The sequence below is a fragment of the Pseudoliparis swirei genome, chromosome 2 (assembly GCF_029220125.1).
Source record: "Pseudoliparis swirei isolate HS2019 ecotype Mariana Trench chromosome 2, NWPU_hadal_v1, whole genome shotgun sequence".
In the NCBI taxonomy this organism is placed as follows: Eukaryota; Metazoa; Chordata; class Actinopteri; order Perciformes; family Liparidae; genus Pseudoliparis; species Pseudoliparis swirei.
Window position 1 is genome coordinate 2,421,162 of NC_079389.1, and position 13,898 is coordinate 2,435,059.

The window sequence follows — 13,898 nt, forward strand, 5'->3', positions numbered from 1 at the left end:
GTCCAGATTCCCCCGTTTACTACGACACTCTCTCTCTCTCTCCCCCCCCCCCCACACACACACACAATGATGCTGCTGCTGGGACGAGTGCACAGCCTCCATCTCATTGGTCAGCAGCCTGCAGTTCAACTCCCATCACACCACTGCTGAGGAAGTATTTACTATGGACACGCACGCGCGCAAAGTTTTATGTATTCAAGCATGTCTTTAAAAAAAAATTGAAATAGAAAATTATATAAATAGTTAAATGTATATAGCATGATTGGTAGCCATAATTACAAACAGGAAAATGACATCTAAAAATTAATTTTTTTGCCTGCCATCATTTTGAATAGCATGTACAACCAACATCATCCCCAACCCTATACATCATTATTATTAATAATTTAATTGTTTGTATTTCACCCCCTAATTAAATATCTAAAATGCTCTTTCAAGGACATTTTGTATGTAGTAATATAAAGTAATGTATTCATTTACTCAAGTGGTAGCTTACCTTATAGACAGTAGTTTACCGAAAAGATGGCAATAAACACCAAATCAACACATTTTCATTTATATAGATTGTCTTTATTGCACACAGAAAATGCCCCCGGCTCTAAATATATAATATATTTCATATCACACAATCCCAATACAGTCTGAAGACTTAAGAGAATATCACAAGTAGGATTTAGACAGCAACAGCACGCCTGCAGCCCAGTTACAGCGAGCTGCAATGGTACTTAAAATTATATTCATCATGTAATTGTCATCATTTTTCCAAACACCCAAATAAAGCCTCGTCAGCTTGTAGAATCACAAGTACATGAGAACCCGTGTCACCCAAAACACGATGAACAGCAATCCATGTCATCTTAAATCACGTGGTTCTCCAGTGAGAAGCTCAGCGGTGCCATTTATCTGTGGAAGAAAGAAAAAGAACATTACCCGTTTAACTCTTCTCATCTTTTTTCTCTCCAGCAAACAAAACAAACAAACACATATAAACCTTTGACATTCGTCGTTCATTATTTCGTACCTCTGGTGACGTCAAAGCAGTTCTCACAGTGCACCATGCGCTTGTAGATCCACATGCTGTCCCCAGCTTTCATGTGACCCAGCGTGTTGCTACACACCTCGCACTGCCAAACACAAACACACGCATACTGATAAGAAACGGACAGAAGATGACCCGTCACAGGTGCACAGATGCAAAGTAACGATGGTACGTTTTCGTCAATAATGAATCTCGGTGCTTCTTTCTTCTGGCGGACGAGACCAGCGCCGCTCACCTTGAAGCAGGAGGCGTGGCAGTTGATCTTCATGTCATCCAGGATCATCTTGGCGTCTCCGGTGAAGGGCTTATGGCAGTAGGTGCACAGGTCTTTCTGAAGCACTGCCCTGCTCGGGACACAAGAAACCACGTAGGAGTTCATTCGTGACGTTGGAAACAGGAGCTTGGTAGAAACACATCCCAGTCTTAGCTCTGTGCTACATCGACCTCAAACGGCCGGCAGACGGTTTATATTTCTGGCTTTTGGACGGAACAGTGACTGCTTTCGGACGAGAAATCCCAAAGACATTGGTGTTCCCTTCACGTGACATTTGGGAACCGTCTCAACCGCTGTCGGGTGGATGGCCATGAAACATGGAGGAACTGGATAATACCTCTGGTGGGCCTTCAACTTCTTCTCACGTAGTGTAAATGACTCTGAAAAGGTTCTGTTAACTATTTCCCCTAAGCTTTTATTTTGTAAGTGACTTTGTATGTTTTGGATCCTTTTATTTTGAAGTTCTTCCGGCGAGACAGGAAATAGATGTAAATATCTTAACGTGACTTCGCAAAAAAGTACGTTAGCTAGGAAGGAAAAGATGTTCATGAGTATTCTTCTTACTCTATGAACTGCTAACCGCCTCCTGGAACAGGAACAAGGTACTTTGTGTTTTATTTATGCTTTGGCTACATGTTTAGTGACTTTATTCTTTAATTAACTTAATGTAATATGATAAGATGCTAATGCTAGTTTTTTGCTAGATTTGAGTATATATGTATCTAAAAAAGAGAAAATGTTGTGATTAATGTCCACATGTGTATATGAATGTCATCTAATTGATGTTTACACTCATTTCTGTTTTATTTGTTCCATTTGTTCCCATAGAAATTAGATGGAAAAGGAGAAACTCTTAAATGTCTGTTCGTCAACACGGCTCATGGTTGAACATGAATAAAGGAAATTCTGGAAACATCAGTACGCTTCACTCCAGTCCAGTCCGGCTGGGGTCCGCTACACGTAGCTCCACCGTCATGTCAGTCATCACAACAGTGTGATTCTTTGTTTTATGACCAAATACCGGCAGAACAAATTCCCAACCGCCATGGGTACGTTTGTGCTACTTGGCCTATGCTAGCATGCTAAACGACGGCAACCTTTGACCAATCAGCACGTCTGGACGGCCGTCGCCGTGAGCAGGCCGCTTTACTCTCCCTACCTCTCAGGAGCTACATATGCACTCTTCCTGGAGGACGAGTAGATCAAATCAGTGTCATCCAACCTGCTGAGAAAGTTAAACAGACATCATATCATAGACCCTCATCACTTTATACTTTAGATACACTCTATACACTTTAATTTTTACATTTTCATTTACATTTATTATTTAAATTCTTTAATGTAATACGTCCTGCTATTTTATTTTATTGCATTGTATATATGTACCATTTTTCTTTATCTTATATACCTGGGGCGTCGTAAGGCCAATTTAGGGGGGCTTCAGTTAGAAATGGAAATTTAAGAAATAGCTATCGACATATCTCTATTCTTTGCATTAATATATATTATTAGAATATTTTCTCCATTGAATTATATATTTGACACTGAACTGGTTCTTCTTTATCTCAGTGATGGTGTCCAAATGAGCAAAACATATCACTATCACCTTGAAACTTCTGTCTCTTGTGTTATCAGAGACTGAATGCAGCAAAACTACAGAGAAAAATCACTTTCTGATTGAACCGATCTATGAAGTTAACAGAAACAATGGATATCCGGGGGCCTCCAAAAAAAATCTGAACATACCCAGACTTGCCACTCCTCTCGGGGCTTAGCCCCCCCTATCTTTGAATCCTACAAGCGGCCCTGTATAATACCAATATCAAAGCGAGCGGTGATGGATACCTGCTGCTCCTGTACGTCTTTGAGTCGTAGGTGTTGGTGGGACTGCTGATGCTGCTGTACTCATAACTACACAAAGACAAAAACAACCACGCGTCACGCCACATTTCATGATATTTACTTACTCACTGCACACTGAGAAATGAAAGAGAAATCACAGAGCGAGAGCTCAGTGTGCTTCCTCCACACAGACAAATAATGGTTCTTAAATAGTTCTTTAAAAGGCTTTGTGGTTCTACGAAGAACCATCACCTACTGAAGAACCATTTTTTCTTTTTCACAATTATAGGTTCTTTAAAGAACTATTTAAGGAGATGGTTCTTTAAAGAACCCTGGTTTGAAAGGTTCTTTGTGGAACCAGAAATGGTGCCTTAAAGAACCATTTTGAAGGTTCTTTGAGACACCTTTATAGGTTCTTTGAAGAACTCTTTAGGGAAATGTTTCTTTCAAGAACCCTGGTTTGAAAGGTTCTTTGTGGAACCAGAAATGGTGCCTTAAAGAACCATTTTTGAAGGTTCTTTGAGACACCTTTATAGGTTCTTTGAAGAACTCTTTAGGGAAATGTTTCTTTCAAGAACCCTGGTTTGAAAGGTTCTTTGTGGAACCAGAAATGGTGCCTTAAAGAACCATTTTGAAGGTTCTTTGAGACACCTTTATAGGTTCTTTGAAGAACTCTTTAAGGAGATGGTTCTTTAAAGAACCCTGGTTTGAAAGGTTCTTTGTGGAACCAGAAATGGTGCCTTAAAGAACCATTTTTGAAGGTTCTTTGAGACACCTTTATAGGTTCTTTGAAGAACTCTTTAAGGAGATGGTTCTTTAAAGAACCCTGGTTTGAAAGGTTCTTCATGGTTCTTCTATGGCATCACTCTGAAGAACCATTTTCGGTTCCAGATGGCACCTTCGTGGTTCTGTGTGTACCTGGAGTCGGGTCTGGAGTAAGAGTAGCTCTTTTGGTCGCTGCTGTAGTCCTCGCTGTGCAAAACACGGAACAGATTAGCGATGACAGAGTTTCAACAGGTGTGTGTCTGCGTGTGCGAGATGTCGACGGAGGTGAAACGCTCACCTGGGGGTGGAGCTGACGCTGTAGGAGGTGGTGCGGGTGGAGGGCAGATCCTCGTTGTACGAGCTGTAGCTGTGTGTCAGAGAGGCAGCAATGAGTTGGACAACGCTGTTATTCATTTGGTTCTTTAAAGTCAGACATTACATCATTGTTGGAGCTATTTATTTGATATGTTATTTTATTGACAAGTAGTATTGTTTAATGATTCAGGTTGTTTACTTATTTAGGTTTGGATGTTTTGATATAGTAGGATAGTTTTTTCTTGTGATAGTTTTTAGTTCAATTCGTTGTTGTTGTTATTGTCTTGATATATTTAGTCTTTTGGTTGTTGTCATTTATTCGTTAATTGGGTAACACTGTGGGCTCCTGTGGTTGTATGTAGGAGTAGGCAGGTACAGGACCAGCATGCACCTGGGTAGGCCAAAGCGTTTTCACCAGAGTGAGGAGTTCCTCTGTTCTTTTGTTTGTTTGTTTAGTTAAATAAATGATCAGAAAAACAAAATCCTGAATAGACATTACTTTCTTTTGTCTGGGTAGACGACAAACTCTTTGATTTATGTTTGTTTTTGATTTATTGGACAAATCTCAATAAAACCGGTTAATTTTTAAGGTTAGCACGCTGACCGACGTCACAGAGACGCTAGCGTAGTTTTAGATTCTCCGTCTTGTTTGTTGATGTGTGAAAACAAGTTAAAGATACAAATACCATGACATAAATGCTAACTACGTTTAGCTTTGAGATTATTTTTATTTTTTTGAAGATTAGTGAAGAATAAATCATTTAATCATATACCACCTTAAAGGCGCAGGGTGTACGATTTGGTGGCATCTAGTGGTGAGGTTGCAGATTTCATCCAACCGACGCAAAAAAACACGAAAATGTGAACGTGCGAATCTGGAGAGTTTAGTTTGTTCATTCTGCAGAAACATGGCGGCAGGCTGTTGAACTGGATCCTTATGTCGATATAAACAATTTACTCGCTGAAGGAAAAACACAATTCTTATTTTCAGCTGATAATTCACTAACGAAAACATACCTAAAAATATGACATTCCATCGCTGCCAATAGATCCCCAAAATGCTACACCTTTAAAATGTAAAGATATACTGTATATATATATATATATTTATTTTATATTATGTAACAGAGCAAAAACAGCAACAAATTGAATATTTAAAATATATATATATACATTATACAGTATATAGATTAAATATACTTTATATATAATATTTATATATATATAATAAATATATATATTTATAAACTATACATACCAAAAGATTGCTCTTGATTAAATAGTATTTTATCCATTGATTAAAATAGTATTTTATGTATCAGTCTATAAAATCTGTAGTTAGTTCAAATACAAATTACATTTTAGGTTTGACAATCTGCCAACCCATTACCAGGTGATAGAGTGGTTTATAGATCACAGTACCTGGTGCTTCTGATGGAGGACGGAGTCAAGCTGCTTTCAACCCTGAACAAGAGAGAGGACGTCAGAAGGAACCGGTAACCGTATCGTACGTAAACATTGGGCAATCTCGCAGATTAAATCCGGCACTCACCCATTGCTGCTCTCCACCGTGATGATCTCTCTCTTGGTGGTGTTGATGCTGCTGCCCCGGCTGCTGCTGGTGCTGCTGCATCGAGAACACGACCAAAAGGTTCATTTGAAACCACCATGGAGACAGTGAGGCGTGTTTTGGGGAATAATTATTCACGGAGACATCCTCACCTGGTGGGAGAAGTGCGGTCAGATACCGAGGTGATGGATCGAGGCAGGAGGGTGCTGTACAGGTCATCTTCAGCCCTGCAAAGCATTAGAAATACATGGCAATGAGTGCATTGAGTATATTTATCAAACGATATATGTATATATATATACATTGATGAATATCTTACGTAGAGTAAGACCTTGTTTTGGTTGGAGTTGTAAAGCTATTCCTGGAAAAGAAAGACAAGATCACAAATGTGATGTCAATGTTGACGTCTGAATTAGAGTCACAGTAGAAACAAGTTTGTCCTGCAGCAACTCCATCATCGGTGCTTTGAGAAAATATACCTGGTGACAGAAGACAAGTATTACATGTATTGTCCATCAGTGGACAGGGACCCTCCTCTGTTGCTCTCCTGAAGGGTTTTTCCCTTTTTTACCTTGTTAAAGTTGTTTTTTTCAGTAATTTTGGGTGTTTTTCCTCATCCGATGTGAGGTCAAAGGTCAGGGATGTCGTATGTGTATAGATTGTAAAGACCTCTTAGGTATATCTACAAATATATTCATATATATATACGTGTTTATATATACACACATATATATAATATGTATAGAGTATATATACACATATGAATATAAATAAAAATTAACTTCCTCGACTTGAGTGAAAATATCACATATATATATACATGGATATATATATATATATATATATAAATAAATAAATATATGTGTATATATATGTTTATATATAAATAAATAATTCCCTTCCTCAGCTTGAGTGAACATCTCACCTGTCTGTGGAGGAGTAATCCTCTTTGCCAGACGAAGGGAGGAGTGTGGAGAAGAGTTTGTCCTCCGCACTGCACAGAAACAAGTCAGGAAAGAGCGGAGTGCATTGAATGGAGAGCTTTTCAGTTTTTACTTGTGAATTAAACTTTTCTTTTTTGAGATGAATATATTGTAATCTATTCTTTCAAAAGGGGCGTATAGTCTGACAAAAATGACACGGATGTTGGTCAAACTATATTTGTTGTATTATAACCATGAAGCCAGTTAGCGGCACTCAGCTCCAAGCCTATTGGTAACCAAGATCAAAAATAAAGTACATATCTAATCTCATAATTCCTATAATTTAATCTGTGGAGAACAGGAGTAACGACGTGGTTGGAGGAACACTCACTCGGGGCTGCGTTTCGCCATCACAAGCTCGCTGGCGAAGACGCTTGTTTTGCTGTTAAGAAGAAACATACACCTCATTAACACAATTACCTCATGATCAACATCATGGTTTCAAAAGGCTCCATCGAATACAAAAATTTCACCTGTCAGTGGGAGAGTAGTCGTCCTTGATGGCCGAGGGGACGTAAGTGTCGGAGGGTTGATTCCCGGCGCTGCACAGAGGGGGGATTGTGAGCGATGCAGGGATGTAAATAGTGACTCAGGTTTCTAATCATGTGATGTCACGTGAGATCTGTGATGTCACGTGAGATCTGTGATGTCACGTGAGATCCGTGATGTCACGCGAGATCCGTGATGTCACGAGATCCGTGATGTCATGTAAAATATGTGATGTCACGTGACATATGTGATGTTACGTGAGATCCGTGATGTCACGTGAGATATGTGATGTCTTGCGAGATCCGCGATGTCACATGAGATCCGTGATGTCACGTGACATCTGTTATGTCACATGAGATATGTGATGACATGTGATATCCGTGATGTCACATGAGATCTGTGATGTCACATGAGATCCGTGATCTCACGTGAGATCTGTTATGTCACATGAGATATGTGATGACATGTGATATCCGTGATGTTACGTAAGATCCGTGATCTCACGTGAGATCTGTTATGTCACATGAGATATGTGATGACATGTGATATCCGTGATGTTACGTAAGATCCGTGATGTCACGTGAGATCTGTGATGTCTCACTCTTTCGGGCTGAAGACAGGAGTCTCGGTCACTTTGGTGGTCCTGGTGGGCGAGTAGCTGGAGTACTGTGGCCTGTGTGAGGAGACAAGTACCGTCAGTACATTCACTCATCTCACTGTCGTTGAGAACGCTGTTGAGGTGCTTGAACGAGGCCCGTTGGAGACGGACTGGTTGAAACAACACAGTGACGTGTTCAATATTACACCAGTGGCCCCGAACAGGTAAATGTATCACATGTGAATATATCATACTTTTCTGTCCTTTTACCGATGTTCAATGTTCAGGGCTTTTGTGTGCTGATGAAGTATTTGTACATTACTAAGTGAAGGACGCGAGTACTTCTTCCTACAGCAGTATTTATACTTATATATTTATACTTAGATATTTATACTTAGATATTTATACTTTACCCTTTGCTTGAAGACTTGACGCGCTCAGTGAACGTCTCGGTCTTGGTGGGACTTTTGACCACATAGGAGCTGCAAGGAAACACACCCACTCAGAGTCAACAAGGTGACAAGGGGACAAGGGGACAAGGTGATAAAGTGACAAGATGATAAAGTGATAAAGTGATAAGGTAACAGGGTGATAAGGTGACAAAGTGGCAAGGTGACAAGTAGACAAGGTGACAAGGTGACAAGGTGAAACGGTGACAAAGAGACAAGGTAACAAGGTGAAACGGTGACAAGGAGGAAAGGTAACAAGGTGACAAGTTGACAAGGAGATAGGTGACGAGGTGACAAGGAGACAAGGTGACAAGGTGATAAGGAGATAGGTGACAAGGAGACAAGGAGACAAGGTGACAAGGAGACAAGGTGACAAGGAGATAGGTGACGAGGTGACAAGGAGACAAGGAGATAGGTGACGAGGTGACAAGGTGACAATGTGATAAGGAGATAGGTGACAAGGAGACAAGGTGACAAGGAGACAAGGTGACAAGGTGACGTTCCTACCTCACAGTGTGGGAGGTGGTGGTCTCACTGGTGCTGCCGTTACTGTACTTCCTGGGGGTCCATGTCTTCGGCTCCTCTGTGACGGTCGTCGTGGTGATTGTTCTGCAACAACAACACAAACACACATTACACGTATGTTCCTCTGGCGGTGGTCACGTGTAGAAGACGGAGCGCGATTCACCCGCCGGGAGACGAGAGCTTCGGGGTGGAGAATGAGCTGCGGAAAGAAGAGGCAGATTATTCACAGGATGCCGGTCCGCCGAAGAAATCCTCCATCGCGGGATTAGTTGACGAAAGGCCCGTCGCCATGACGACTGTGGTCATGAAATCCTTTGAGAGACTGGTGATGACCCGTCTGTAGGTCACCACAGGGCCCCTGCTGGACCCCCTGCAGTCAAAGCTGCACCCGGACTATAAGCACTGCTCCCCCCCCCCCCCATCCCACTGATGTCTAAACGAGTTGTATGAACATCTGCATGAAGTCACCGACTGACGGATGAAATACAGAGAGTTCATGTTTGAATATGAACTGGATGAGGAGAAGTCTAATGAAGACTTGATGTACCCACCCGGCACTCAGCTCATCCTGACTGCCGCCGAATCTGCAATGACAGAAACCACAATCAAATACTTTAAAGAAAAACGACTCACATGATGAAACAACAGCACACACATCTCTGCATGTGTCTAAAAAAACCAAACAATGTTTATTAAAATCAAACCTCTTGGAGAGAGAGAGCACAGATGTTGACTTGCTTGGAGCGCCGGTGGTTTTTGGTTCATTACCCTCTGGTCTGTGAGCAAATAAAACATAAAAGAGGATTAATAACTCCGGGATGAGAGTTCCCATCGTTTTGTGTGTGTAGTGATGCCAAAAAGAAGCTCGAGGAGTTTAAATGTGTGTCTTACCCAGCAGGAGCGTCACCGCGCTGGCTCAGAACAGATTTACCAAAGTTTGGGTCTCGACTGCAGGAGGAAGAAAAGCATCAAAGCTCTGACACACCTGTGTACACGTGGACTATATTATATTATATTATATTCACTCACTCCACATCTTCGTCCTCGTCGTCCACCCTTTTGATCCAGCTGCCGTCCTTCAGGAGAGAGCTGCTCTTGCCTGCCAACAGAAGAGAAAGTTGAGCCTCAACGATATATCTGTCTCTAAAAATAATAATAATATGAATCACTTTTATTTGTTTTGTGTTGTTAAAAAATATTCATACTATGAGAAAGACTGAACAAGTGGAATACAAATTCGAGCTAGAAACGGATAAAAAAAGAATATAAAAGTCTATATTATATTATTTTTATATATTTGAATACTTACTGGTCGAATACCTGCTCATTTTCTAAAAAACCTGTAAGTGTGAGAGAACAGAAGAGGGGTTTCGTCACATAATGAACCTGCACCACCTGCATGCAGCCACCAGGCGGTGCTGTGACACCTCTCTACATTACATCACATGTCATTTGATCCAAAAGCGACGTAGACACAGCTGCAGGGAGCAACTCAGGGTCAAGAGTCTTGCTCAAGGACACATCGACTAGGGCGGGGATTGAACCGCCAACCCCCTGATTGAAAGACGCACCTGCTAACCACTGACCCTCAGTCGCCTCACCTGAGTTGACTCCACCAGGTGAGGAACAATGCTCTCCTTCTCTCCAGTGTGCCTCACGTATTCCTTCCCTGGGTAATGAGCTTCATGAACATGTCACTGATCAAGCCCTAGAACTGGTTTGTCTTGAACCACATGAGGACACGCCTTCTCCAAACACACCGTTGTCAGCTGAACAGAGGGGCGTGCTGCTGACGTCAGCCATTAATGGTAAAGACTGCACCTCACGCCGACACCTGTAGTCCTGGGGCCAATAGCCGTGAGGGAAGGTATAGCCGTAAAGGCATTGTGTCTCTAACTATCAGTCACGTAATCTGCCTAACGATGACTGCTACAGGGCATATCTCATCCATTATGTGTGAAATAGTTTGTGTAGAACAGATCGTCTTGTAGTTTTCTGTTTTTAAAAATTGATTGAGCAGACTCTCTCAGAAAAAAAGTGGAAGATTAACAGCTTTTTACGTTCGATTCCGCAGTAAGAATCCGAACTGTCGTGAAGTCGTGACCTCATCGGTGTTCACGGTAAACACACAGAAGACATGTGAACGCAATTTAGAGTCAACGGCAAGCGTAGACATGAAAGCCAGTACCTGTGTGTTCGGTTCATTTCCCCACTATCAACACGACATGCATTTCATTCCTCAAAGAGAAAAGCCTCTTAAAAGGAAGTAAAAAAAACCTCTTTACATAATCAACATACATTTGTTGTTTCTATTTAACCTCGACTATTTCGCCTTTGTCTCAACGAGATCACAAAATAATGTCTGAGCAAAAACAAATGTGAAATGCTAGAATTCGAACACATCGGCCTAAAAGTGTGTCAGTGGAAAGAGACAGGGTACGTACCTCTACTGTGATTTCTCCGGTCTGGATGAATTAAAACTCTCCCCAATAGCTCAGGACATTAAGCACTTAGCTGGTACTTTGCAGTTTAAATCACACCCTGGTCACTCCTTGTGCTTTTAACCTGAAAGGGAGGAGATTCCACGGCCACTCGAAGGTGTGGCTTCCAACAACAATCAAAGAACTCTCTCTCTCTCTCTCCGGCCGTCACTCTAGACTTCTATCGTCTCCGTCATCAGCTGTTTCGGCGCTGATAATTGATCCTCAGTCTGTTCAGGGTTGAAAGCCGCGTTGGGTGTGTGAGTCCTGAAGGACCTGCAATACAACTTCAGTATCAAGGAAGCAGAGCTGCGTTGTGGGTGTGGCAGCCTCGGCTTCTATGACCTTCTACAAGGCTTTAAAATGAATGGAATTTCATTTAAACACTAATGGCCCAAATATGCATGTGCCGTATTGCCAGAAAAACTAATATACATTGGTATGTGCTCTATATACGTCTGGCCTGCCTTGAGAGTTAAAAAAGGCGCATACACACATTAATACACCTTTCATGGATGACAGTGGACTTTGCACTTTACACATGCTGATAAAGGTAGTTTGTATTTAAAGCTCAAGGGAAGGGATATCACTCTACTGGGCACCAAGGTACACAAGGTGGGCTACTGATGCACTCCAACTTCTATTACATGGCATTGAACATGGGACTATCCGGGTCCGTGACTTCCTGACGCTGATGTGTGTAGGCTTCCCTGTGGATTCCTTCAGATTATATACCCACAAGACGTGTAAACCACAATCTGTGACTGTGAGTGTGGGGTGTGGCGCATTTTTGAGATGACAGGTGCGTAGCATTCAGGGGTGTGGACGACGCGATACTGAGGTGAACCTCTCCCCGGTTCTGAGGACAAGGAGAGAGGAATGCAGACTATCAGGCCTCCAGCTGCCGCACCAAGCATTCAAGAGACAGGTATGTGAGAAGCAGAGATTAGCACATTTATGAAAGGAGTCACTGGGAAGTCCAGCGCACGCCGAGCTGCAGCGATGACTTTGACTTTGAGTCAGCGAATGAACCGCAATCAAACTCAAATGTTGTACCGTGGGTGTGATTGTCATGAGGAAACAGCTGGCAGTTAACAACAACAACAACTAGAATGGGCACTCGGTAGAGTGCATACCTTCGCATATCACAAGATTGGGCATTGAATTATGAACATTTTGGCATTAGTTGCATGCCAATTAGACAAAAATGTATCGTGCTATGGTAAAAAAAGAGTTTGACCTTTCCATGACCTTGACCTTTGACCCGATTGATCCCAAAATCTAATCAAATGGTCCCCGGATAAGAACCAATCATCCCACCAAATTTCATGCGATTCAAGAACATGTTGACCTGTTCATGACCTTTGACCTTGACCTTTGACCCGATCGATCCCAAAATCTAATCAACTGGTCCCCGGATAATAAACAATCATCCCACCAAATTTCATGCGATTCGGTTCAATACTTTTTGAGTTCTGCGAAAGATTTTGACCTGTTCATGACCTTTGACCTTTGACCTGATCGATCCCAAAATCTAATCAACTGGTCCCCGGATAATAAACAATCATCCCACCAAATTTCATGCGATTCGGTTCAATACTTTTTGAGTTCTGCGAAAGATGTTGACCTGTTCATGACCTTTGACCTTTGACCTTTGACCCGATCAATCCCAAAATCTAATCAACTGGTCCCTGGATAATAAACAATCATCCCACCAAATTTCATGCGATTCGGTTCAATACTTTTTGAGTTTTGCAAATAACACGCATACAAATAAATAAATAAATAAATAAATAAATACACGGCGATCAAAACATAACCTTCCGGCATTTTCAATGCGAAGGTAACAACACGCTGCCTCCTTTACGGACGCATTCGTCTCAAAGTGACACCGGTGGCGCTCCAGCTACAGTGATGGAAATGGCGACAGTGTGTTGCGCAACCCTTGAAATAGACGACTCTCACAAGTCGCCCCAACATTAACCTCCTGAGAACCGAGGGGAAATAGTGTCTTCCAACTTTTTATTTTTTGTGATTTCCTACCTATTTAGAGGTAAATAAACATCTTACAATTTAAACATTTTGAAAATTATTTGATTTAAAATGTTTAACTGTGGACCTCAGGATAATTTTTGTGTGAAAAAGACAGACAAATATAGAAGATAAAGAAACAAATTATGGCTGTAGAGTGATATTAAACTAATAATACATTAAACGTGACTATCAAACTCAATCATTCATCATCTGGATTGTTCTGCTTGTCGGTTGAAGGATGGGAGAACAATTTATATTAAAACTGAACGTCTTATGTCCAGAACTAACTTAGAACCAATATATTTATTTGTTATTTGAATTACCTAAACTAATCTTTTGTTCATCATTCTTTACCGTTCTTCATATTATTATTGTTCATGTTTTATTTTTAGCTGTGATATTCCTGAACATGTAGAGGAATATTATGCATTTGGTTCACCACATACAATGTTGAGTCATTAAACAGTGATCGGGACTTGTCCTTTAACTCCCACGTAAAGCAAATCTCAAGGACTGCATTCTTTCATCTACGTAA

General features: G+C 41.3%; 1 protein-coding gene across 3 annotated transcripts; it reads right to left on the minus strand.

The window, feature by feature from the left end:
* Positions 1-548: 548 nt before the first annotated feature.
* scel (sciellin) lies at positions 549-11,561 on the minus strand. 3 transcript variants are annotated; one of them, XM_056430049.1, is made up of 24 exons: positions 11,294-11,561; positions 10,159-10,189; positions 9,879-9,948; positions 9,741-9,797; positions 9,554-9,625; positions 9,401-9,433; positions 9,013-9,048; positions 8,832-8,933; positions 8,289-8,357; positions 7,879-7,950; positions 7,262-7,330; positions 7,120-7,170; positions 6,731-6,799; positions 6,125-6,166; positions 5,958-6,032; positions 5,788-5,862; positions 5,658-5,699; positions 4,219-4,287; positions 4,074-4,127; positions 3,159-3,224; positions 2,473-2,538; positions 1,275-1,383; positions 1,022-1,124; positions 549-903 (listed from the first exon to the last, which is right to left on the minus strand). In XM_056430049.1, exons 2-24 carry the CDS (start codon positions 10,175-10,177, stop codon positions 887-889), a joined length of 1,437 nt encoding a protein of 478 aa, XP_056286024.1. In that variant the 5' UTR covers positions 10,178-10,189; positions 11,294-11,561; the 3' UTR covers positions 549-886. The 3 variants fall into 3 exon arrangements, with proteins under 3 accessions (XP_056286024.1, XP_056286032.1, XP_056286035.1); XM_056430057.1 differs by lacking the exon at positions 11,294-11,561 and adding an exon at positions 10,451-10,538; XM_056430060.1 differs by lacking the exon at positions 9,013-9,048 and having other exon boundaries at positions 11,294-11,559.
* Positions 11,562-13,898: the final 2,337 nt, after the last annotated feature.

Bases quoted from the DNA above. Each gene is read 5' to 3' on its own strand.
- scel (XM_056430049.1), bottom strand. The intron at 6,033-6,124 runs GTAAGATATTCA...AATGCTTTGCAG, and splicing joins AAAACAAGGTCTTACTCTAC to GGCTGAAGATGACCTGTACA. The intron at 4,128-4,218 runs GTGAGCGTTTCA...TGTTTTGCACAG, and splicing joins AGCGTCAGCTCCACCCCCAG to CGAGGACTACAGCAGCGACC.